Below are 26,613 nucleotides of genomic sequence, written 5' to 3'. Positions count from 1 at the left end.
ATCCTTTTAAGATCTGTAAGAGAGCAAATTTCCATCTTTCTGCAAAGGAAAAAAAAAAGCTGAGCTGACCTCAGGCAGTGCCTACCCACTCCCAGCCAAGCTTTTCACATGTCATTCCTCCTTAGCACGCCTGTCTTGATAACAAACCGTACTCTGTTCACCTGTCAGTCAACCCCTACGTGTTTCAGCCTTAGCACAAAGCTCATTTTTTCCTTCAGACCTTCCTGTCAGTGAGGGTCAGAGACCATCAGTGCTGCAAAAGACTTTCAGAAGCCACTTGGTCACACCCCCTCGCTTTTATAGACTGGGAGGTAATCCAGAGGGCAACGTAAGGTCACACAGGAAACCAGCAGCAGAGCCAGAGCTACAACTCAGATTGCCTGGGACTCTCCTCCGTTATACAGCCCTCCTTTCCTTAACTCATCTATTATCTGAACCTAATGTGATTTTTCACTGCCTTTTGGGGGTTCCACAGCACTGAAGTTCAAACATCATTTGCAGAAGTCTACCTCATTCACTCCCAGAGTCATCAAGAATGAGGATTAGGTTTAAATGCTCACAGATCCTACACACTTGTGTATTTCTCAACAACCACCAATAAAAAAAAACACCAAAGAAACCAGTTCTTTAGTGTGTTTAAACATAGGCTTACAAAGTCTTAATTTACAAATGTAAGCATACAACTAGGCTTTATCAAAGAGGAATGTGTTTATTTCACTTAAATTCTTAAAAATATTTTTTTGCCAGTTGTCACAATGTCCTAATGTAAAAAAAAGTCTTTGAAAAGAAAAGCATGAAAAAACAGACCCAAAATGTTAAGATTTTATTTACAAAGCTTCTTTGTTGTACAGAAAGTAAAAATGCTGTTACAATCTTGGTGTAACTGGTAGCCACGGACAGTTGCCTCACCAATCACAGCTACACACGCTACAGCAAGTCTTACACAAAAACCTAACAACGCTTACAATTTTGTTGGGGTGAAGTCCCCAAGCTTGGTGGTGGATTTCCAAGAGGGACTAAATGGAGGAAGGTGGAATGTCACAGGAACTATTCTTTGGCTCTTTGGGTGGGTGGGTGTCCTGGGGTTTGTATCACAGCTACCCTTTTATTTTTCTTAAAAAAAAAAAAAAAAAAGCTACCAAATCCATGTCAGCAGTCCAACCAATACTGAACAGTTCTTTTTTTTGCAGGTTATTGGGGTCTTATTAATCATCTTCTCCTTCATCATCTGTTTCTCTCTTCCTCTTTTCACCTTTCCCGCTTTCTTCCTCTTCTGTACGAGAACAAAAATTCACTTTGAGACAATTGGAAAGGCATATATAGTCTGCCTAATTGTTGCAAATGGAAGCAACAACAATGAATTTAATGGTTAGGAGATGAGCTCCTTAAGCCTATTTTCTCACTAGTAAAATGGGGACAATAGCATTGACTCCATAGGGTTATTCTGAGGATTAAGTGAACCAGTGCAAAGTACTTAGCCTAGAATATGGCAAGCCTCAAACTGTAGTTCATATTAACTTAAGAGATTTCTTAGACTTTAGGTATTTGAGACACAGAGACTTTCATATCGTTCTTTTTAACTAGTACACTCATATGATTATTTTTATGAAGTTAACTAAATCTGCACTAAACTGTGTTTTTAAAATCTCCCTGAAGGCAGAGACCAGGCCCGGATCACTGCTGTATCCAAAGTAAATTTAGTTCTGAGATGAGCACAGAGCAAAGATGCTGCTGGAAAATATAAACTCAAGTGCAGCAAACAATCCAGCGCTCTGAAACTTACACAAGTGTTAAAATCTACTTTTTAATAAACAAGGATTTCTTTGGTTTTAATTGTGGTGGGGAAAGGAAAACTGGAACGATGCTATTTATCCTACAAAGATTACATTTCAATTACAAAAATTTTTTTCTTTAATGAATAAATTCTGAACATAGGAATCTCATGCCTAACAGTAACACAAATGATGGGGTCTAAAAACACAACATGCAGGGAGTGAGGCCAGGGCCTCCTTCCCTCACAGGCATTACTAACTGCTGTAGAGCAGGGATGAGCCACACACACACAAACAGGCCTTTTATCCGTGCCTCTGAAGACCACCAGGGCCAAAGGTATTTTATTTTCTTCTCCATGATTTCAAATTCTGTATTAATGAACACTTCCCTTGACCTTTAACTGAGGGGGACCAAAGAGCATGCCTTAACCCACCTTCATCTTCATCTTCGTCCTCATCCTCATCTTCATCATCTTCATCAACTTCTCCATCATGTCCAAATTCTTCTTCCTAAAGAATGGTGAACAGCATACCATTAGATTAATTCTGCCCAGCTGAGAAGTACAAAGAAAAATAAGAATTGTCAATAAACTTAACAGTTCATTCAAGGAGAAAACTGTAATGTTACTTTTATCTATTTAAGATACTGAGAGCTGCTGGTTTTTCTTTAAAAAATTTCTTAAACTGCTTTTCAAAAGCATTTTATTTGCCAGACGTTTTTCATTAGTATACAACTTACAATGGATAACTCTAGAATTAATTTTAAAACCTTCAACTTCAAAGCAGGTTTGGACAGAGCTTCCTTTTCTTCTCCAGTTGCGGCACACCGGGTTTCTCACTGAGTGGCTTCTCTTGTGGGGCATGAGCTCCAGAGCTTGTGGGCTTCAGTAGTTATGGCGCAGAGGCTTAGTTGCTCCCAGGCATGTGGGATCTTCCCAGACCAGGAACTGAACCCATGTTCTCTGCATTGGCAGGTGGATTCTTAGCCACTGGACCACCAGGAGTCCCTGGACAAATATTTCTATATCTACCCCCCACCTTTTTTAAATAAAATGCTTCTTTCAGAAACTTAATTTCATTAGCCACCTGCAAGACTATACAAATGCTCAGTCTTATATTTGTACTATAAAAGCACATTTTTTTTTGATGACATCTAATTTTCTTGGCCTGTTTTTACAAATCCCCATTAGGATCAAAGTCACTCCTTTCTCCTATCCTGCTATGGTTAGAAGGATAGCTATGGCTGCTTCTTCAGCTCCTCAGAGATTCTGTTATTACTACATATCCCATAAATTAGACCCCTTTCCCTGCTCCTTCAGAGTATGACCACATTTTTATTCAACTTTGCATCCTTAACTGTTTATCACAGAAGGTACATAATGTATTTATTTCATTAAGCTGGATATACAAGAAGTTTAGACTTGGTAAAGATACCTTTCATTTCAATACAACAAAAGGAAGGACATCTCATCAGTTCTCAATGTTCCCAGCTTTCTCACCCTAATGAATGAATACTCAACTTGTTACTGCCTCCCAAAGTTAAAGGGTTAAAACTTACTCTGCAGAGCCAAGCACTGTCTAGTTTGGCACTCGGTAAGTATTCCATTTAGTATTAATATTTACTAAAAGGGGGACAAAAGCTAAACTAGTCAGACCACTATTAGTCTATTTACAAGTATACTAATTTCTTCAGACTTTTCTTTTTTAAACAACCCACATTTTAATTACGAGAGAAAAGCAGGGCAGCCAAGAGGTGCACTGACCTCCCCACTGACTTCATCTTCATCCTCCTCCCCTTCTACATCTTCGTCTTCATCATCATCCTCTTCATCATCAAACTCTTCTTCCTCACCATCTTCATCCTCCTCCTTATCCTCATCTTCTCCTTCTGAAAACAGTCCAAAAGGAACACATCAAACACCCTGTGTGTCTCACAAGGTATACCTACTGAGGTGGCAGAGAGCTGTGGGTTGGCCCATGGACAAATGCTGGGCCACACCAGTACCAGCAAAAACCATGAACCACAGTCACCTCCTTCCTCAAAAGCTGCTGAGGCTCAGTTCTTCTGACCTGAGATCCATAAAATCCAGAGGCCAGGAGTCCTATGTACATTATAATACTTACTGATGAAATGATACAGTGTCTAGAATTTGCTTCAAAATAAGGAAGGGGAGAAGTGGGTAGGAGTGCATGTGTATAAAATAAGATCAGGCATGAAGCAATCACAGCTGAAACTCAGTAATGGGAACGTAATAGTTTTACTGTTATTTCTACCTTTGTCTATGTCTCGAATTCTCCATAGAACAAAGTCACAAAAACCCCAAACAACCAAAAAACCCCCACCAACCTCCTTCTCTGGCGTTAACCCATTCCACCACAAACCAGCCGTGCAAATCAGGAACCTGGAGAACACCCATAACAACTCCACGATGGTGATGTGGTGGTGGCCAGGCACCCGTGTCCTGTATCTTTACTGCATTTGGTGCAGGCCCCTAGTCAAGCAGTTCTTACCTCTCCAGGTCCTGGAGCTCACTGTGCTTTCTCCTGCCTCTTCCCTTTCCTTCCTGTATGACTAACACTGGCTCAGCCTTCAAGTCTCAGTTAAACATCACTTCCTCAGGCCAGATCCGCAATCTCAGCTCATATGCTCTCATACAAATACCTGGGTCCTTCTCCATTACCACAAACTTTGCTCACTTATGATTATTTATTATGATTGCTTAACATTTCTGGAGAAGGCAATGGCACCCCACTCCAGTACTCTTGCCTGGAAAATCCCATGGACAGAGGAGCCTGGTAGGCTGCAGTCCATGGGGTGGCACAGAGTCGGGACACAACTAAGCGACTTCACTTTCATGCACTGGAGAAGGAAATGGCAACCCACTCCACAGTGTTCTTGCCTGGAGAATCCCAGGGACGGGGGAGCCTGGTGGGCTGCCGTCTATGGGGTCACACAGAGTCGGACATGACTGAAGCGACTTAGCAGCAGCAGCAGCATAGACAGTAAGCTCCAAGGGGACAGGAACCATGTTTGTTTTTTCTTAAAACTATTTCCTACAGCCTGGCATGCAGGAAACTCTCAAATACTCACCTCACTGATCCTGCTCTTAAGAATTGCCTTTCACCCTTCAGGTTTCTGCATACAAGTGGCTGCTCTACCCATTTAGGGTGAACTTAAATAGATAACCAGACTGATGCGTAAGAGAAACAGAGAACCAGCAGTGAAGGCACTAAGTGAAATGAACATTTGGAACAAGCTGAAGCATCCTATTCAGTGTCCTATTCACTTTACCATCTAACATCCCATGTCTTTTTGCCTTGTCTCAAATCTGCTGCAAAACAAAACTGTAAAACGTTTCCTGAGTACTATGCCACTGATTGTAACCAAGGTTCCTGATGGTGTTCTTCATTTTTCTTGATTATTTCTGCCTTATAAACTTCTATCTTTAAAGAGATATCAAAAATAATACTTCAAATATAGTAATATTGAGAATTCCAGCAACATGAGGAATTCTAGGAAAGTAAATTTTCTTCATGCTGACTGATGTGATAACTAATAGCTCTGCTTCCTCTAAGCCTCTCAGGTGAAAAACCTTTATGCTAAGAGTGACTCTTACTAAATAAGTCACTGTGTAAGGAAAGCACAAGCTAAGCAGGAGGATTAGTTTGGGTACAAAATATATTAAGATCCTTAAAGGTAACAGGATGAAAAACCTTGATCAAATGTCAAAAGTAAAAAGTACATTCTAATTCCATTTTATAGCCAGAGATTATCTCCTTTATCAAAGAGAAAATGGAATTCAACATACAGTGCTTTCAAATCATTACCTTTTAAAACTCTAGCTATATATCAAAAGTAGGAAAGATATTTATATTCGAATATAAAAATCATGTATGAAGTACCCACTAAGTGCAAGGGCCTGTGAATAAACAGATAAGAAGATAATCATAGCAAAGTCAGAACAGACAAGAATAGCAGAGCAACAAGTGTATGAGAAAGGTAAGCGAGGGAATGCTCGGGCATACACAGAAACTCCAGCGTCACAAAACGCTTCCCGGAAGTGCTGACAAAGGTGAGATGGCAAGGATAAATAGGCAGTAGTCAAGAAAGGGGAACTGCTAGGAGAAAGGCAAGAGGCTTGAGGCAATGGTCCTTCTAGTAAACCATAAACCACTTCAATGGGTTGGAGCACAGTTTATGATCTCTAGGCTCCAAATTCAAAACTAATTAGCTAACAAATCATTGTCTATTTTGAATCATTTGAAGACTTCAAAGTCCTGGTAGTTTAGTCACTAAGTCATGTCCAACTCTTGCAATACCATGGACTGTAGCCTGCCAGGCTCCTCTGTCCATGGGAAACTCCAGGCAAGAATACTGGAGTGGGTTGCCATTTCCTTCTCCAGTGGATCTTCCCGCCCCAGGGATTGAACCTGGATCTCCTGCATTGCAGGCAGATTCAACGTCCTAAGAACCCCAAATTTAACAGAAGGCTTACGTGCATGGATTATTTTTCTTGATAGCAAGAGCGTTCAGGACCCTGACTCACCTTCATCATCCTCTTCTTCATCCACACCATCCACCTCGGCATCTGAATCTGGGGCTTCACGATCCTCTCGGTCATAGCCATCCAGATAGGTCAGCTGGGGCAGGAGCTTGAAGACACTCTCTCGGTAGTCATTCAGGTTAGTAACCTCACAGTTAAACAGATCCAGGCTCTTTAGACATTCCAACTTTTTCTGAAGAAAAGGATCAAGAAACATACCTCCTAAACCAAAGGAACATAAGCAACAAAAACCATCTCCTAAAGAGGTAAAATTCTAGGCTCTGAATTCAATAAGCTACTACCTATTCAGCCTTGTACCTAGGAAAACATCTCAAGTCCATCGCAACCTTTATGACTGGTCACTAGATTTTTAACTAGTCTTCCCTTCTACCTCTATCCTCTCAGAGAGCTGTTTCCTTTTGGCACTATGAATTAATACAGTATGAGGCAAATCAGAGACTTGAGTAATCAAATGACCAATAAGACCATGCTGGGTTATCAAGTAATCAGTACTTTTGGGGTGGTAGGATAATCGGGGAAACATTTTTCTCAGTCATACCAATTCAGTCAGCATCAAGGTCCCTGACATTTCTACTTGGGGACACAGATGCAAAAAAGCACTCGAGAACGGAACAAAGTAAAGCACAAGGTGTGGGGATGTAAGTATTTTCCGGGAAGACAGGAGTTAATGCAAGCTGGGGGAAAACAAGGGGAACTCAGAGTTGAAACTTGGAAAGTAGAGAAACTCTTGTCTTTTTTTTTAGTTTTGGGGGCAAAGACTGATACTATTACCAGACCTTCCTGATACAAAATTCTTCTGATTTTACCATACCTTAAAGTTTTGTTGCAATACTTCATTTGTTTGAAATCTGTTTCATTATCTAAAATAGTTAAGACCTAAAAACTTGGCCCAGGAAGTTTTCTGAGCAGCCAGACTGATAGGAAAATAACTGGGTATTCTACTCAGATCATTTGTTATTACCTCAGTATATAGTATTTCAATACCAGGTCTATTAAGTTTAGATTAAGGGTAAATTAAGAGATCGGGAGGGCAGAGGTAGTATCACAGGCAAGTAAGCAGATAGCAACAGAAAGTGACAACAGACCCTCACAGGGAGGAAACAAAGGAGCAAATTGATACAGTAAACACAAAATGGGGACAACTATATGGCTTGGTGCCTTTTAAAACAGGGAGTGGGGTTGGGGAACACAGATATATGGATTCATAAACTTAATTTTTTAATGGCTCCGAGTCAATACAAAAAGGTTGGCATTCTCTAAATATTACTAAGAGGATCTCTTTATGAAGTAAATTACAAAAAATAAATGTTATTGAAAGACTGATGCTTTATTGGGAAATCTACTTCAACGTTCACAAGCACCTGGGAAGACACAGAAATCAAACAAAACTCTGTCTTCAGGACTTGAAGTATCTGTGTAATTGCTGGGAGTTACAAAATGACTTAAAAATCTTTGCTCTAAAGCCGACCTTGGCAAATGACAGTTGGCTGACCCACTCTGGCCTGCCTCTTGTGTTTGTAAACTAAGTCTTACTGGAACACAGCACGCTCACTTGTTTATGTATTATGTACGGCTTCTTATGTTTAAAATGGCAAAGTGGAGAAGTTGTGACACTATACGGCCTACAAAGCCTAGAAGACCTACTACCTGGTTCTGTAGTGGCAAGGGTTGCTGACCCCTGCACTCACAAACCTTCATATTCCTTATCAAAAAGGTTCCCACACTGGCTTTATTCTCACTGAACTGCCCTTGGGAACATAGAGCCAGGCAGGGAACACAGAACAGGGTTATAGCAACAGGAAAATGTATTTCTCAAAACACCAATGTGCAGTTATCCAAGAGTTTGTGGATCCAATAATGTGCTTATTAAGTTAGTACCTGAAGTCTTAAGAAAGTTGTCCCCAGTCCTAATTGTAGGGAGAATGACTTTTAGAAACATGTAGCTTTCAGAATAGGCTCCCTACTGGACAGCCCGAGCCCCAGAAGTCCAGGTATGACTTCTTGCCAAAGAGGAAAAAAATGCTGAAATAGCACACCTGGTAACTGGGGAAACTTTTCTCTTCACAAATATGTTGCCACTATACCCCTTAAGATAGAACCATGAGTAAATCTGGTAGCTTTCCCACAGAGGCTCAGTATAAAATTCTTCGCTCAAAGGAACAAGCCATTTACTGGTCAACATTATTTCCTAGGAATGGACGTGCAAAAATACATACAACTCCTGATCATGCTCAACAGTGTTCCAAGCCCGTTTTCTAACTCCTTTGACTAGCCTAGCACACAGGGCCTCCAAGGTTTTCCAGTTTCTGAAACTCTGAATCTATAACACTTTTTGCTACTTCTTCAGAACAGAACCATTATGAATAACCTGGACATGTCGAACAGTATGCTAGAAATGAAGTGAAACCAAATAAACAACAAAACCCTAAATAACTGGAGTACTCTAGAACTTTAAAGCTCTAAAATTGTGCTTTAAGACCCCAAATACACTACACACAGGTTACTCAGGATCCCAATGTAATATGCAAATACTGCTTAAAAAAAAAAAAAAATCACAACTCTACCACTTCAGAAATTTGGCCTAAAACTAATAGGCTAGCCATAATAAACAGTAAACATTTTATTAACAATAATTTTGCTTGCCTTCTTAGAATTTAGAAGGGCTTTGGGGGATGGTTTGGATGGCCCAGGTCTCTTAAAAAAGGTGTCCAAGGAAGTTTGAATTGATGCCTTCTTTGTCTCTCGATTAATGTCCCTGTAGTAAGCAGAGGCATTTACAATCATTGCATTGACTGTAAGAACTGGGCTCAACGTAGACGGTGTTCAAAATGCATGTGGTTGATGAGGATGAGATGGTGTTTTCCCCACTGAAGAACACTTTCAGAAGTTAAAATGGACCCAACACTTCCCCCCTTCACCTCCTCCTACAGTTTTATTTATCCTGAAGTTATAACTTCAGGAGACCCACCTAGCACCCCCAGGAATTGGAACAGCAAGTTCAGGAGAATAGCAGGAGCTCTGCCGTCTCCAGACAGTCCTGGGTGTGCGGTGCCATGGCTCTGTCACTGGCAGGCCAAGTATGTGACTCTGGACAAGGGATTCAGCCTCTCCTAAGCCTCAGCTTCCTCATGTGTAAAATAAGGGCCATGTTATTTCTATCCGTTTTGTAGAAATGTTGAAGATTATTAATGGATAACGTACATAAAGCATCCACTACCATGTATGGCACACAGTAGATCCTCCAAAAATGGTAAATATTATATAATGATTATTTTTCATATTTCACTGTTTCAGGGGATTAAGACTTTCACTGCCGAAGGGTCCTACTATATAAATCACTTATCAGGTCAGGAATACTCATGCAAACGATTCCTACACAATGTTTGCTTCTGCTCTGCCTCTGAATGCTAGGACACTGATAAATGCTTCTGATGAAACATCAAAGAAGACTAAGGCTGCCATGAGAATTAGGCCATGGCCAGTGATCTAGCATGGAAAGGTATGGCCTGGTACTCTGTTCTAGGGAAAAGGGGTTCCTATGCTTACAGTTACTGTGAATTGACAGGGCTGTCATTAAACACACACAAAGGTTTAGTATAGCCCATGGGACTGAAGGGAGACCATCAGGGCTTAATTTAACACTGGAAATTCCAGTTTAGATCTTTTGGGGTATGGAGTAAATTTACAGGTTAAAAAGAGAACAGGTTCCAAGGGCAGTGGAAAGAATGGCCTTGGACTTGAATTTCTGCTCACCATTTATTCTAAAGATGCTGTGTAATTAAACGCAGTCTCCTCATTTCTAAAATGATATTCTCTCTGCTCTGCATTACATGAGGATACAAAGGGCAAATGTTAACATCTCTGAATAAGGAAAACTGCAATAAAAATCTGCTTATACACAAGAAATGGGAATTGACTCGGAGGAAAACAACAGTGAAAAAGGAAGACGCCCAGGTGTCTTGAGTGTACCTAATAGAAAAAAAGGGGCAAAAAATGGAGTAAAGGTGAGCAACAAGCTCCCAACATTTATGAGAAATAAGCTAAATGCGGTCCACTTAACGAAACATAAAAACAAAGGGTCTTGGTAAACAGTGATTAAATTTACACTGGAATACAGCCTCGATTACGGATTAGGAGAGAAAAAAACTCTATTAGTTCCATCAGGAAATCTTCATTAAAGGAAGTCATAATTTAACTCTTATCTTCCCTTGAAATATCAATATTCTATGCAAATGATAAGAAGTTCAAATATTTTAATATATCGTGATGTCAGAAAAGATAAGAGACAGCAGAAGGATGCCTTCTCCTCTTGAGTTCTGCTCTGCTGGATCCTAAAAGACAGCTCCTATCTCCTGACTAGCCCCTCTCCCAATTAATGTCCACAAGTTAACTCCAATGGAAATACTGACTTTACGTAAAACAGAAAAAAAGAGAGCTGCCACAGGCTTCTTTGGGTGATATGAAACAAGTCTGAGTTTCATCAGCCTCATTAAAATTGAATTCTATGTCTGTGAATAGAATGTTGTGTTTAGGGGAAAAAGTCAGTTAACAATCTTGAAATCATAGGAATTTCCAGGTGGCATCAAAAGAAAAGAGTCTGTGGGGCCATCCCCCCACCTGCCATTAACTGGGAAGAAAACAGAATTAGTGAGAAAGGAAGGAGCCCAAGTATCTGAGTGTACCTATGACGGGGAAAAAGGGGGAGGCAAAATTCCTGGAGCAAAGGAGAGCAACAGGCCCCCGGCGTTGCTTCGTAAGCTCTTTTCTGGTCACTATAACTTCCACTTAACTAGACCCCCATCAGCACAGCTTCACAAAGTAAGTACATTACCTTATTCTCAGAACTCCTAAGTGAGGTAAGTAAGGCAGGGATCACTATCCTTCCTGCTTCTTAAGGGAGGAAACTGAGGCCCAGAGAGAAGAAGCAACTTGCCCAAGGTCACACAACAAAGTCTATAACCCAACTGGCACTTAAATGTAACTTTCCATAATTTATCCCAGCATGTAAGAGGAGGAGAATTTGGGGGTTCCCATGCAAAGAGAGCCAGCTGGAGCTCAAAATTGTGAATCAGAAGACCTAAAACTCACTGGAGCTGCCTTTGGCCTGTTCCAGCAGATCAGATGCCCAACCCAATATAGACAGCCTTTTCTATAAAAGTATAGAATAGCCCAGCCAGTCTGGGGAAAATTTTTTAAGATAAATGTTTAAGGCTATAGTCAATATATGACATTTAAAAAGATCAAAAAAGAAAAGAATTCCCCTTTGAAGTTAGCAGCCACAATTAACAGGGAGGGAGGAAGTCACAGGAACACATGTAACTAAAGGTTCTGATCTTTTACTCTGGACTCCTTCTATAAAAAGTATTATTAAAAAACCACCACCTTCTCAATTATTATTTCCAGTTATTTCCCTCACAATAAAGAAATATGAAAATGAAAATGACCAATAAGTCCTGGTTTCCAAATTCTCAATTACTTACCAAAGGTTCCAGGGTGCTGATATCTTTCAGTTTATTTCCACTTAAGTTTAGATGTGTAAGATTTGGAAGTTTTTCTGCTAACATATCCAGACCTCCACAGATTCTATTGTCACTGAGCTCAAGCTGTTAAGAGAAAACCCACACAGCACACAAACACACAGAGAAACAGGTATCATTAAAGTGTTAGAAATAACAAAGACAGTTCTCAAACACTTACCAAAATCAAATGACCTCTTTTTTATTAGGGCACGTATGTTCATTTTGTTTGATTAAACCCAAATTACAGATCCTAGGAACACTTCAGAGAAGGAGAGACATGTAAGGATGAGAGAGTTGCATTCTCTTAATCAGCTGCCAATTTTAACAGTTTGGCCCCTAACATCAACGAATACATTTTCTAACCTAAGAAGTGGGTCAAAACAAATTAGAATTCTTTGTGAAGTTGCCATACGCTATATGTGGCAGGAAAGGTAAATGCATTCTAAGCAGCTATTCTCTGTGTCAAAACTCGTGATGCCCACTTGAAACCTCATCTGTTTCTATACAGTGCTGACTTGCCATGGGGTTCTACATCTGGAAGCCACCACGGAATGCTGCCCTGAAGGCTACAGGAATGGTACAAGCCTTTAAAGAAGTTCCGTGACTTCAAGAAAGGGAATGGGGCAATAGCTTCAGGGCTGGGGAAACCAGTTCCCCAGAGGACACTTCTTACAGATCTATCACTAGCCTTTACAAGAATTCTAATTTCTTTGCTGCAGGTCAAGTTGAGTGGTAAGTGGTATGCCAACAAAGGAATGAGCCTTCACCGTGGAATATTACAGGGAAAGAAATTGGAGCCTGGAAAAGTAAAGACCATCGAGAGCATCTAATTCAAACTCTATTTCGCAGATGAGAGAACTAAGGCCAGACGGCTGGTTTTAATTCTACTTTAACTGCCAACAACAATGGTAACTGTATCTAATCCTTACATAGTACTTAAGTGTTAAGTACCCAAGTTCTTACAGCATTGCTCAAAGAACTAGAAATCCATGAACTCATTTGATCTCACAATCACCCTATGGGTAAGTAGAATTATTACCCCCATTTACAGATGAGGAAAATGAACTAAGAACAGACCATGCAACATGCCCAAGATTACACAGCTGTTACAGTGGTGAGCCTATGCTTTGCAGCCGGGAGCCTAGCTTCAGTGTGCTCCTCCCTATGCTAGGTACCTAGAATAGAATGAAAACTTCTGTAATTTAGTCTGGCATGCAATGAAATGAAGTATACGATGCAGAGCAGAACTCTTAAAATTTTAAATATTCACTGAAAGGAAGAGTTTTAAAGACAAGAAGTCTGTTTAGGTGTTTTTAAGCATTTCAGAAGAGAAAAATACAACATTTCAATACATTTTTTTCCCGTTCTGATGGGCAGTCCAGTAAAATACCTAAAATTTCTCTTGGGTGGTTGGAATATCGACATATATAATATTCACAACCTTTCAACATGAGTATCTTAGGGAGGAGAGATAACAAGGCAATCTGCCAAAACAGTTAGTGGCGTATTTGTTTTGCAATGAAATCAATGTGTAATTTAGGAAACTCGTGACATTTCTTTCAGAACCTGCTTCTTGTGGCTTTCTGAATTAAGTATGACAGTACAGAGACCACAGTAATTCAGGACAATGTACCAGGGTGCTAGAAAAGCAGAAGAGAACACAGAACACCTAGTAGGGATCTGCTAGTATCAAGTTTATGGAGATACAGGGTAAAACGCCAAGTTAAGAGTTTCCAATGTCATGACAATCTACATAAACAAAAATGGATTACACTTAAACCTCTAAAGCAGATACCTATCAGAAAAAAGAAAAGAAATTTACAAATTTAACAGAATTCTTTTTAATAGCAGACTTGCCCTGAAACTCATGAGGACTGCTTAAGCATTTAAAACACATAGCACTTCTGGATTTTAATTCATGTATTTAACCAAAAAACAAGTCCCTCTCAAGATTCAAGCAAGCATATAGGAACAGCCTACCTATCTGTTGCCTAAATTTCATTTCGGTTTTCTATGTGTATCTTTCTTAGATGAAGCTTCAACTTAAACTCCCTAATAAAGAGATTAGGTAAACGGTGGAGAATTCTGCAACACCGCCAAGACCACACACATTTTCATATGTAATGGAAAAGGTAGTGGGTTAGCAAATAAGAGAGATGGTTCTAGTTTTGGCTCTAGTACTATACCGCTTCTGTGGGTGGCTTTAGGGAAATTACTGTACCTGTCTGGGTCTACTGCTGGGTCTGTGCCTATAAACAAGGCTAGAAGATCTTTAGTTTCTTTCAGTTCTGGCAGAGGCTTTGTGACAGGTTAACGTGCAAAGACACAAAAAAACATTTTTCTTGGGAATTTTTTTTTCTTGGTGCGTGGCAGGGATGGGTGTGTGTGGCTATTTGCGGGCAGGGGGGTGGGTAGACAGTGTTAGACAGGATAGTGATTGGTTTATAATTAGACCAATAAAGCCCTAACAATGGACCATTAACTAGGCAAGGGAAATATAGCAGTTTTGTTTAAATGGATTCTCAGTCAGTCACAACACATTTTAAATTCCCTAGTCATTAAGAATTACATAATGGATTTGAAATATCATAGGCTACAAATCTGAAAGGTCTTTACTTAAATCTTCCCTTAATCTACATTAAACATGAAAAGCAGGAGGAACCCATGGTTCCTAAACCAGAGCATACTAAAAACAAAATGTAGTGACATTATAGCAACAAATCCATAACAATTATTGAGTACTAAATTATTCATCATAACTATTTATTGAGCATCCAACATGTATTATTTCCAAACATCATAGCAATTCTGCAAGATCAGGTGGTGTTACCAGTTTACGGGTGAGGAAACTGAGTCTTAGAAGATTCACCATCAGGGAAATGATAGAGCTGGATGGAATGGTGAGTTCCAGATCTGCCCAGTTACAAAGGCCATGTGGTCTCTGCTACACTAAATGCTTCCTTACAGATAGAATTGTTTATTTTTCCCTTGCCCAGAATGGTTCTCTTCTATTGTTAAAAGAAAAAGCACTTACCTTTTTCAATTTAGGTAGTTTGGGAAGATTTGAAACTGAAATCAAGCCTACATTTATTAAACTGAGGAACTCTAAGTTCACAAATTCAGCTGTTAAGCCCTCAATTTTCCCATCATTTGATTTGCAATTGTCCAGGACAAGTTCTCGAACCTGTGGGTGACAAAGCAGGGAAGAAAAACTTTAAAAAACATACGGAAAACAAAGAACAATGCAAAACCTCCAACCATAAATACCCAACAAATCACTCACATATGGGGCAGCCTCTACTTAGACCCAGATCAGTTATAAATAAATGAAAAAAATGATTAAGCCCTTAATAACAATAATCTAATAGATATCAAGGGTGAAATGTCACACCATGGTTACAAATAAAGATTTTAACTCTACTTTCCAGACAGAAACTACAGCTCTTAAGATGTTAAGTGAAGAAACAATACCCCCCACCCCTTAGTCCTTTTCCCAAGTCTGTTCCAAGAGGCGCTTTAACTACAAGTACAGGAGAAAATACCCACCCCCTTCTTGGTCCATCCCACCCATAAACTCCTTTAGGCCACAAGGCCCAGGAGACTGACACAAGAGGACGAAAACTTCACTTTTCCAGCAAGGTCACTAAGAGATTGTGGCTACAGGTTTCTGGACTAACACTTCTACCTCTGGTCTTATTAATCCTTACTAAGATTATCTTGACACTAAGAAAAGACCAAGATGCAAGAACTCTTTAATTCAAAGCCAAGATCATTTTGTTTTATATGTAAAAAAGATATTTCTAGGGAAGAGAACAGTTAGCTATTAGATTCCTTTTTCAGGCCATAAAATCTCCTCCTTTAGAGGTCCTGAAATTCAGAATTCAAACCCATCCAAGAGTATCACATGTGAAAATTCTGAACACTGATTATTTAATAAAGTCTACTGTGTAAATATCTACCATGCTAATCTCTATTGCCATTCTTGCTCTGTGGTTGACTCTGACACTTCCCAGTTTTAAACACGTTTTGATAAATTTACACGGATGCAAATAAGTTTTAACTGCCAAAGGCATTCTTGCAGTGAATCTAACACATTTAATGGCATTAATGAGCAATTAAACATGTATGAGATGCTGATAGCTCTAAAATGAAAATAGGAGTTAGTATCTTTATCCTCCCATACACAATTCAAAGATACTACTCTAGTAATTGCTAACATTTATGGAGAATTAACTCATTATTCTTTTTACCACCATACCCCCCTCCCCCCAATTAAAGAGAAGGAAACAGATTTAAGAGAGTCAGGGATACCCACAACGCCACAACTTCTCACTCGCTATTACTCTACTTCCTCTTCAGAAGCCTTGCTCTCAAGATGCACACAGGCCCATTACATCTTTTTGTTTCTTTCTTCCCTTCCTTCCACTTTTCTCTTTATGGACAGTCTTCCCCTCTTCTGATTAAAATTAGCCTATCTGAAAACTTAAGGTAAACTGAGGAGAGCTGGGCACCAGAGACAGATGCTCAGGGTCAATTTCTAGCCCTGCCATTTACAACCTCTGTGACCTTAGGCAAGTCACTTAACCTATCTGTGCCTCAGTTTCCTCAAGGTGAAGTAGAACTGTTGTAGAAAGTAGTGCTTTAGACACAGTGAAAGCTGAGAAAATAACCTCTGAGAAAAGGTGTAGAAGAATGACAAGGACCTTTGTGACTTACTTTATTCCTGCCTGTGCTAAATCTTCTAAAAACATGTATCTCTTTTGCATTAAAAAAAAGGAAAACCAACAAATCATTAAAAAAAAAAAAAGCCAACTGTAACTACCCACCAACCTAAGCAGTATATTGCAATATAACTAAATGTTTCCATTTGATTTGGGGGTTTTCTATGACTATATCTGACAAAGAATCCAAAAATGTTATACAGAATGACACCAATATGCCAAAAGCCAAATAAGGAGCAATTTAAATGGCCATTTTGCCTCCCAGCTCATGGGTGAAATCACCTCTTGGACGTTTTTCTCAACTGGTAAAATTCCACTTTAATTAGAGTCAAAGAGAACAAGTCTGCTGAAGCAAACAGCAGAATAGGAATCAAGAAAGAGAAACTGGTAGGGGGAAAAAAGATCTTAAAGTGGTCCAAATCTGCAAACTGAATTGTTGGGTCTGAAAGAAGATGGAGAGGAATTAAGGTTCTGGTTTAAAGACATGGGAACTATGCAACTGGATGGAAATAAGAAGGAACAGCTTTGGGCACGGAGAGGGGAGCAGGTATGTAATGAATACTACAAAGGATATCAAGTTTAAGGTTCTCATGAAAAGTCCAGGTCAAAGTATCCCCAAGGAGTTGGACAAGAGAATTTGGAGCTCAAGGTTTAAGTTCTGTATTTGGAAGTAATCAGAGCAGAGAGTAGTGGAAGGATGGAATTCCTACGAAGAGAATCAAGGATGGAATCCTGGGGATCCTGCGAAGGAAACCTGAGAAGAATTAGTAGTGGTAGTACCCAAAGGTGAAGCATTAGTTTCAAATACGTAGAAAGGCTTATGAAATTAGGCATAAGAAGTTACTGGGGCAAAAAAAAAAAAGTAACTGGGGCAAGGGGGAGGATTTAAAAAATTAGGTCATTTGTCCATCAAGGAGAGACATCTCCAGGAGACACTGGGGGATGAATACATAAAATGCTTTCATTCATGTAACCTACCTGTCACACATTCACTTTCTTATATTCTTCTCAGGGAGTAAAAGTGACTGTCCTGAGAACTTTCCCATAATCTTATCTAACGCTTTTACAATGAGATTATTGATCTATTAAAAAAAATTAAGGTTAAAAAGAGTCAGTGCTGGATTTTAAATTTCATCAAGCATCACGATAGCAGGGTCATGCCTATTTTAGTTACCATCATATTCTGGGAGCTGGTGATGGTCAGGGAGGCCTGGCGTGCTGCGGTTCATGGAATCGCAGAGTCGGACACAACTGAGCAACTGAACTGGATATTCCAATATGAAAGAGTATTTACAACAGTCCAACACAGAAAAACTGGCATAGGAGCTTGTGTCAGGATTGTAGGGGACTGAGGAAATGATGAAACAGGAAACCTGGATATAGAAACTACTTTCTGATGATAGGCATAATCACATGCAAAGCATGTGATTTGTCACTTAATATTGTGGGTTTTTTTTTTCAGTCTTTGTATATTTTAAATACAGTAACATGGAACAATATTACTTAACAACTATACTTTTTAATGGCTAAAGAAATTAAAAGGTATGATGTAAAATAAATTACCATACTCCCTACTGAACATGTTGCCCAACTTCCACTATTATAAATAGTGCCATGCTATCTTTTTATATGAAATTTCTTTTGTAATAAGAATTATCTCCTCACAATCTATTGCTAGGTGAAAAAAACAAATATCAGAATCTTTTGAGTTACAAGTTCTTTATCTTAAAATGACAATCAACCTCTCTCAAGATTTTTCTGTTACCTTTCTTGATATATGGAAATTCTAGGTATATGCATATAGTTACCTTTTTCTTGAGCATATTGGTTTTACCCTGAGGAAAAAAAACAAACACCCCAAAAGAAATACTGACAAAAAAGCAGACAAGTCATAAAAGGTAATCAGTAAACAAACTCAGTTGTTTACAACAAATCATAAAAGAGACGGATTAAAAATGAGATGTCATTCCACTCTCTTGAGGATGGAGAAGAGATAGGATTAAGAAAAGGAGCTGGTAAGTTTACAAGTGGGGAGTGAAAAGAAGTCAGGGAATACATACCTGAGACCTTTAATTTTCTCCATGAGTAGGAGGAAACAATTTATTGGGGTGAGTTACAGGGAAGGGCTGTATGGCTCAGCAGTTAAGTCATGTCTCTGAACTTTTCCAGCAAGGCTAAGGATGTAGTAAAAAAAATGTGTTAACCCCAGAACAAAGTCCAGAGTCACAGCAAGAAGATGAGCCACAAAAAAGCACACAGCAGAGTGGAAATTACTGCAGAAAGCAGAGACCAAAGGAGGGTTCACTTAGGGCTGTGCCCAAGGATGACAGGCCTGGAAAGCCTGCCATAAGCACCCTTCTAGCCAGCCTAAAGTTCTAAACAGGACTTTGGGGAAAAGGTGTCTGTTCTCAGGCATTATGTCAGCAGCATATGAGATTAGGCCTTCCCTCTCCCTGAAGTCCTTCCTGAGTGTGACAGGATCGAGAATACCTTTCAAGGGAGGGTGTACAGGATGGGAGACATATGTCGTCACTGCCTCCTGATATAGACCGAGAATAAATGGGAGGTTCGAATCAAGGATAAACAGCCCTAGTTTTCCTCATGTCCCAAACCCTCCCAGGAGGGAATGTTGGCAGGCACTTGTACATCTGTGTGTACCACTTACCACTATTTGATCTAAGGCACAGTTATTTGGTCTTCTGCTCGAAGATACATGACAACTTTGGGGGCCAAATTCACTCTTCCTCATCCCTTATTTTCCAACTAAATTAGTTCTTTTTCCTCAAACACGAATTTAAGGTAAACACTTAAGAATTAAAAACAAAAATCCACACTATTTCCTATGCAACTTGTTAAGTTTTCTATAGCTATCAGCAAAGCTAATACTCTAGTTTTCCCATGAAAAATTTGAAATAGATGGTAGCCAAATTACAGAGATTGGGGCTAGGAGCCACAGAGGAGATTAAGGAATTTTCCTTTCATCCTCCCCACTTAAGTCTCATTTCCTATTTCCCTGGCTGGTGGTGGTTTAGTCGATAAGTTGTGTCTGACTCTTGGGAGCCCATGGATTTGTAACCCACCAGGCTCCTCTGTCCATGGGATTTCCCAAGCAAGAATACTGGAGTGGGTTGCCGATTCCTTCTCCAGGGGATCTTCCTGACCAAGGGATCAAACCCGCCTCTCCAGCACTGCAGGCTGGTTCTTTACTGAACAAGCCACCTAGCTACTCTTGGAGTGACCTTCCCCAATTATCAGTTACAACAGTTATTAAGAGGGGGAAAGACAATCTGGAGAATTAAAGATCATTAAGTTATCAATTATTTAGTGAGTGAAATAATCCAAACACATGGAAAGTAACTCTTGCCACCCTGGACAATTCCCATCCTTCTGAGTTAAACAACCTTCAGACCTTCCACCCTGCTACTATTTTAAAAAGAATGTCTGCAAAATGACAATAGAACATCAGTAGTACTGAAATATGTTTGAGTGGCAAAACTGCCTATATGAAGGAAGGAAACACTCATCCTACTACTGGGTAGGTAAAAAAGAGAATCATTCTAAAAAGCAATTTGGCAGAGATTCACATTACAAAATGTTTGTTACAATACTAATTAAAACAGCAAAAACTTTCTAACCACCTAATGAGAATGGTTAAATTATGATCTGTGCAGACATTAACAATGCAAGATAAATGTGTACTATACTTTAACAAGATATTATATTCACTAATAGCAAGATCCAAGTTTGGAAAAAACTTTTCCTGTGGACTGTACCAGAATATCTTGTTGGTAGAATGCGTGTGTGTGAGATTCCTGTTTTTCTGTTTTTTTTTAGGTTTTTAACCTATATCTATTTTTTTTAGCTTATCTGTATCTAATTTTTCATTCAATGAAGCTGTAAACTAAAGAATACAAGAAATATATATTCTATATAATACAAGAAAAAGAATCCAATTGGCTGCTATGCAGCAAATCTGAATAAGCCCTTGAGTTTAAAATCACGACAGACACAATAAATGCCACAAGTTGGGCGAAAGGTTTTTCCCATGTTATAGATTTTTTTTTTCTTTAAAAGGCCACTGCCATGCGGCATGCAGGATCTACTTCCCTGACCAGGGTTCAAACCCATGCTCCCTGCATTGGAAGCATGGAGTATTAACCACTGGACCATCAGGGAAGTTCCCTCACATACAGGCTACCAGTGTTCCCACCAGGCGCACAGACTGTAAACCACGGTAACTGCATGACTTTCTAACTCTGAACAGACTAGAAGATCAAGGACAGATGTCCCTAGATTCATTGGTAATGAGGTGCATGTCTGGCATAATAGGAAAATGATAGCCTCACATAAAGACATTTTTCCTCCAATTCTGGAATATATCTAAATTCCAGATCTAGATACAGACTGTATCAATATCTCATTACTGCATGTGTCTCCTTCCACTTCTGACAGTACCATCAATTTCTGTGGTGTACCTGGTATGTTCTAGTGCTATACAATTTGCTCTCAATGAAACAACTGACGACACCAATATTTTATATAAAATAATTCTTACTCTTTGCCTGTATTTTAAAATACTGATCACTATTCTTTTTGAAGATTACTTTATAATGCCATTTTAAGCCATTTTTGCACTATGAGAACAAACTTCTGATATAAAGAGGTGTTTTGGACTCAGATAAAACTCAATTATGTACTTCTTTATGAGTCACTCCCTTAGGTAAACAGCACACCTGTTAGTAACAGGTGAAATGGAACCTATTCTCTTGGTCTGTCATATGTATTTTAGTTAAAGAACACAAGACAGTAAAGTGTTACCAGGGTCATCTTCAAACTTCCAAATAAAAAAATTAAAACAAAGAAGCCGTACTCATAGGAAAAAAAAGCTCATCTGATCTTCAAACAAAAACACTGCAGATCAAACTCCACTTACCCTCCCCAGTCTTTTATCTCACTCGATGACATCAAGGTCAACCAAGGAATATACTGATGCGCATTTAAGAGCCTCTTGTCCTATACCAATAGGTTTACAAGAGACAGAATTCTTCCTCTTTTCCCAGATGAAAAGAGTCTACAGGATCCCAGAGGTCAAGCCTACTCTAACAGCTGGCTCCACAAGACATGGAGCCACGTGACTAGCTGACTTAGAATCATTTTGTAACTTCTCACTTACCTTAAGGGTGATGCTTTTGTGCAAAAAACATTTTTAAATTGATGTTTTAAAAAATCTAAGGCTTACTCAGTCTCCCTTAAGTCCTTAGGGGAGCCATTCTTACCCCACAATCCTGGTTGGCTCCCATGACACTCTCCCAAGGCCCCTAACTTGCACAATGCAACGGGCCCCACCGGGTTCTGAGGGCTTCAGGAGGGAAGAGGCTGCTCTCTGCCTTGTTCACACTGCTTTTCCAGGCCCTGCCATACTGTTGGTACACAAGTATTTATTTAATAAAACCAATGGATTACAGTAGGAGAGTGAAGTCCAATAAGGTAGCCAATAGTCACTTGTGGCTTGAGTACCTGATATGTGAACAGTGCAACTGACAAATTAACCTTTTAAGTTAAATAGCCACGCCACTTTAGGCAGTTTTTGGCAAAAGGGCAAGGCTTAAGTTGATTTCTTGAGAAATTAACACATGCACATGTATATGTATTTTTAAAAGCAGTAAGTAGTTATTTCAAATTCAAAAAAATCCATATACAACCAGCCCAATTGTGTTTCCCAGAAGGAACAACGGTGCTCTTAGCTGAGTATTTTAACAGCGCTTTATGCACACTTGAAGAATTCAAATGGTTGTGTTTTTTTTTTTCCACATTTTAAGGCACTGTGAAGATTCTTGTGTATTTTCTTTTGGAAATTTGGCTAAATCAAATACCTCCATATTCTACTGACTTGGAACTACGCAGTAATAATTCAAACATCTTAAATTAACAACGCCTCAAAATGAGATCACAATTCTGCAAGTTTTACGGTGTGAAGAAGCTTAACAGTTCAGGATACTAGCACGTGGCCGAAACAAAATGTCTGACTGATGGACGGAGGGGACGACCGTGGTCAAACCTCAACCTTAAAACTCGGAGGACCGAGTCGAGACGCTCACCCCTCGAGGTCCTCCAGGGTCGAGTGGGGAGGCCACGAGGTACCACAACCCCACACTTCATTTGTGGGGACCTCGGATTCAAAACCTCGTGCGCACAAGGGAAGGTCGGGTTGACAAATTTCCACAAGTGGGCAACTTGTTACCCACAACTCTCCGGTTGCACGAAGCGAGCCCATCGTCAGCCCGAGCGGAGATGGAAGGACTTCCCTTGGGCTGCCCTAGGAACAGAGGACGCCACTCACCCGAAAAGGGGGTTTGGCAGAGGCGCGGCCCCCCGGCGAGGGCCGCAGAAGCTGCCCTAGTTCGCGAGGAGGGCCCGGGGAAGAGAAGAAAGACGGTTCTTAAAAGGCCCACCCACCGCGGCAGGCGAGTGCTGGCCTCGGTCGACGGCCTGTAGCACGTGCGGGGGCAGAGGCCTCCCGGCCCGCAAGCCCAGCCGAAACCCGTCAGTACCCCCTAGACGCCCGACTCGGGCGGAGGCGGCCGCCTGGCGTTGCCCTTTTAAGAAGGGGGGAGGGGACGGCAGTGAGCCCAAGAGATGAGTCGGCGGCGGCCGGAGCGCGCAGCTCCCGCCAGAACGAGCAGAGCCCTGGCGAGGCGGGCGCCAAACAAGCCGCAAGCTCGGCCCGGCGAGCGGCGGCCCACAGCCACCGCCGGGACAGACGAGCGGGGCCTGGCAGGCCGAGCCAGCATGTTGGCTCACGCGGCGGAGGGAGACGAGTGCTAGCCAACATGGCGCTGTGTCGGCTCGTGGCGCGCCGGGCTGACGCGAGGAGCCGCCGCCCGCCCACACCGAGGGGCCAACCTCCCGGGCAGGGGCCCCCGGACTCCGCCGCCGCGGCGCGGGGGGAGGGAGAAGCCGTCTACGCCACAACGGCCGGCTCGGCCGAGCGACGCCCGCCTTGGGAGGCTGGGACCGCGGAAGGCCGGGGGGCGGAAAGGGAGCGAGAGAAATGGGGGAGAAAGTTTTATTTTTAGGCTTGAAAAATGGCGGGAACCGCGTCCTTTTTTCAAACTTAGCCCGGGGAAGGGCGGCGGTTGCGCCACCTACGCCGCCCGGACTCGCCCCTCCCCCGCTCCGCGCGCGCCCAGCCGCACCCGCTCAAGCCCCCTAGCGCCCGAGGGGGGCTTCCCGTCCCCTGTAGAGGCGAGGAGCCCCCTACTTGCCCTTCGGCCCCTGCCCGAGTCCGGCCGGCGCCAACCGCGAGGCCTGGCCGGAGGAGACCCTCCCTCCCCACCCCACCTCGAGCCCCGTCCCCCGCCGGCCTGGGGCGCGCGGAGCCCAACCTGGCCCGCAGCGGGCCCGGCTCCGGCTGGCCGCGCGGCTCCTCGGCAGGCCCGACCTCCGCCCGGCCGCGCATCCCGGGAGGCTGCAAACATGGCTCCCAGCGTTACACAATCCCCTCCTCCCTCCCTCGCTGCCGGCCACACGCACACGCGCTCCTCAGGGAAAGGACCCCGGCGGGCGAGGAGCTCAAAGTTTGCTTTCCCCTACCCCACTGCCTTCCCCAGACGGCCGCGGGCACCCGCGGGCGCCAAAGAGTTAATCCCCGCGCGCTGGCTCCCCCCTCATCGCCCGCCCGCCTTCCCCGTCCGAGCCCGCGAGCTGCGCTCTTCCCCGCGCCGGGGCCGGCAGACCCGCGGTCCGGGCCCCGCAGGTGGCCACCATTACATGCAAGTCATCGGGGGAAGAGGGCGCCCGAAGGGGGTCTGCTTACAGCTGCCGGGGTCCGGTTCCTCAGCTCCAGGTGGATCCTCCTCTTCATGTCCATGTTTCTCTCTCTTCCCCCCTCTTCAAACTTAACTTTCCGCGGCGGGGGCGGAGGGGGGAGAGGCGTCCCAGCCTGCGCAGCGAGGGCCGTCGGAAGGGGTCTGCTCGAGGCACAGGCCGACGGCGCGGTCCTGGGTGGCGGGTGGCGTGCGGGCAGGCGAGCGGAGCCCCCGGAGCCAAGTTACTCGCGGGAGCGGAGAGAAACCATGGAGGGAAAAGAGGGCTGGAGCGCAGCTCTGGTCTCACTACCGCCGCCCCCGGCCGCGGCCCCGCACTGCGCTTAAACCGGCGACGCGGCGCGGGTGGCTGCTCGGCTCGACTCGGCCCCGCGCGGCGCCGCTCGGCTCGGCAGCCGCTGTGCACCAAGGACGGGGCGGGGAAGAGGCGCGGCGGGAGGGGCGGAGGCTGGGGGTGGGAGAGGGAGAAAGGCGCAGCCCCGGGGACTGGAGCGACTTACTCCCGCCCTCGGATCGTACGTGGGGTGGCTGATGTAAGACCCGCCTGGGGGCTTCCCCGCCTGCTGCCGAGTTGAGACCGTGGGGGTCCCTCCTCCACGCGTCCGGAGGCGGGTCTCCACCCCCTCGCTTGGACGTTTGCTGGGAGGGTTGGGGGCAGTAAATTACTGCCCGGCTTTGGGGGTCCCTAAGACCAAGTTCTTCCTCGAAGACTCGACCAGGCCAGCCCGACACCCGCGAAGGCGGGAAAGGTGTAGCGAGCCTGGGCCAAGGGCTTTCGGGTTCACCTTCCGCGCCTCCGCACCGTGTGCGGCCAGCAGCCCGAGCCGCGCGTCTGTTTGGGCGGATGGGTCTGAAAGTGCTGCGAAGACCCCAGTCGGCGGCTGGAGCGCTGCGGTCTGGTGCTGTACCGCGTGGCACCGGGCGGAGTCGACCTTCGCAGCCCGCGGGACCGGGTAGCCCGGGCCGCTTGCCCAAACCACAGAGGAGCCGAGAGTCCCCCAGTCCTGGAGGATCTCCCTGGGTTTTCTAACATTTAAATATAGGCTTCTCTCTTTATCTCCCGCGTGCGTGGGGTCTCTCCCCCCCCTCCCTCCCCCACACGCTCCTCCACTGTCTTCAAGTCTTTGGGTTGGCATCCCCTCACGCTTGGAGGATGGACTCTCCTGCTATCTTCTAAATAAAATAGAGCTGTAACACTGATTTGCCTAAAAGCTATAACACAGTTTGTCCAAGACCTGAGAGTTGTGACACGCCGAGGGCTTTAATGTCTGTCGCTCCAAATCTTTGTTGTGATGAGACGAAGAACCAGGGAACATACACTCACGAGACATCTATGGTGCTGTGACTCGGATATAACCTGGCTGAAACAACTTCCATGAGGAAGAGGCCGGGTACAGCAGGAGCCCAATTCAGCGAAGCTCCCGTGGTAGAGGCAGAACGTGAAGAAAATCCAGTGCAGGGGAATGCCCATCGTGCTGGAAACCGGGACAGTGAAAAACAAACTCAGCAGAAAGCTCAGGTGGCCCAGTCTCAGATCCCAGAAGACCTCCAGTTAAGGTCAACAAGCTACAACATACAGTGCCAGTTCAACAAAGATATAAAACTACAGCCGACCACGGAAAATATCACACACCCTTAGATGGACACTGCTATAAGGACTCTGAGGCTTGAGACTAGCAAGAGGGGGAGGCCCAATACCCCTCGCCGTCCCATTTCAGCAGGAAGTAGCCAGAAAGACCTCGACACCCCTATTCCCAAAGAATTGGGCCTCCCATCTCTTGAGGGGGGACTTTAATGTCCGTCGCTCCAAATCTTTGTTGTGACGAGACAAAGAACCGAGGAACATACACTCGCGTGACAATTTCATCATTCAATTTGAAAGAAATCAACAGAGCAGATGTTTGTGAATATAATGGAAATGGTGAAAGTCATCATCATCATTATAATCATATTTCAAGTTTGAGATGAATAGGATCAGTTGATGAGTCTGAGCAATCTTTGCATCTGCTGGGAAATTAAATAAATAGTCTTGTTTAGGCTTCAGAGACAAAGCAGGCCTCTGACATTGCTTCCAACCTTCTGGACACTGTCCTGACAGTGAGTGACTATGAGTGACTGCCTGCTGTGAAAGCAAGACTTGCAGCACCGTAGATAAAATGGGGGAGGGATCTTGAGATTGTTGAGCCCCTGGACGGGGCCTGGCCAGCCAA

At 43.1% G+C, this 26,613-nt stretch overlaps 1 protein-coding gene across 2 annotated transcripts; it reads right to left on the bottom strand.

Annotated features, from left to right (window-relative positions):
• On the bottom strand, window positions 803–24,811 carry ANP32B (acidic nuclear phosphoprotein 32 family member B). 2 transcript variants are annotated; one of them, XM_018052214.1, is made up of 7 exons: window positions 24,394–24,811; window positions 14,891–15,040; window positions 11,818–11,940; window positions 6,320–6,509; window positions 3,536–3,660; window positions 2,207–2,282; window positions 803–1,273 (listed from the first exon to the last, which is right to left on the bottom strand). In XM_018052214.1, exons 1-7 carry the CDS (start codon window positions 24,445–24,447, stop codon window positions 1,206–1,208), a joined length of 786 nt encoding a protein of 261 aa, XP_017907703.1. In that variant the 5' UTR covers window positions 24,448–24,811; the 3' UTR covers window positions 803–1,205. The 2 variants fall into 2 exon arrangements, with proteins under 2 accessions (XP_017907703.1, XP_017907701.1); XM_018052212.1 differs by lacking the exon at window positions 24,394–24,811 and adding an exon at window positions 23,963–24,070.

This window comes from Capra hircus, chromosome 8 (genome assembly GCF_001704415.2).
Source record: "Capra hircus breed San Clemente chromosome 8, ASM170441v1, whole genome shotgun sequence".
In the NCBI taxonomy this organism is placed as follows: domain Eukaryota; kingdom Metazoa; phylum Chordata; class Mammalia; order Artiodactyla; family Bovidae; genus Capra; species Capra hircus.
The sequence above is the reverse complement of the archived record's forward strand: the minus strand, read 5'-3'. Positions and strand labels throughout refer to the sequence as shown.

Bases quoted from the DNA above. Each gene is read 5' to 3' on its own strand.
- ANP32B (XM_018052212.1), bottom strand. From the start codon at position 24,055: ATGTTTGCAGCCTCCCGGGATGCGCGGCCGGGCGGAGGTCGGGCCTGC. The intron at 11,941-14,890 runs GTAAGTGCTTTT...TTCTCTTAACAG, and splicing joins AACTACCTAAATTGAAAAAG to CTTGAGCTCAGTGACAATAG. The intron at 2,283-3,535 runs GTCAGTGCACCT...ACCATTCTTTAG, and splicing joins AAGATGAAGTCAGTGGGGAG to GAAGAAGAATTTGGACATGA.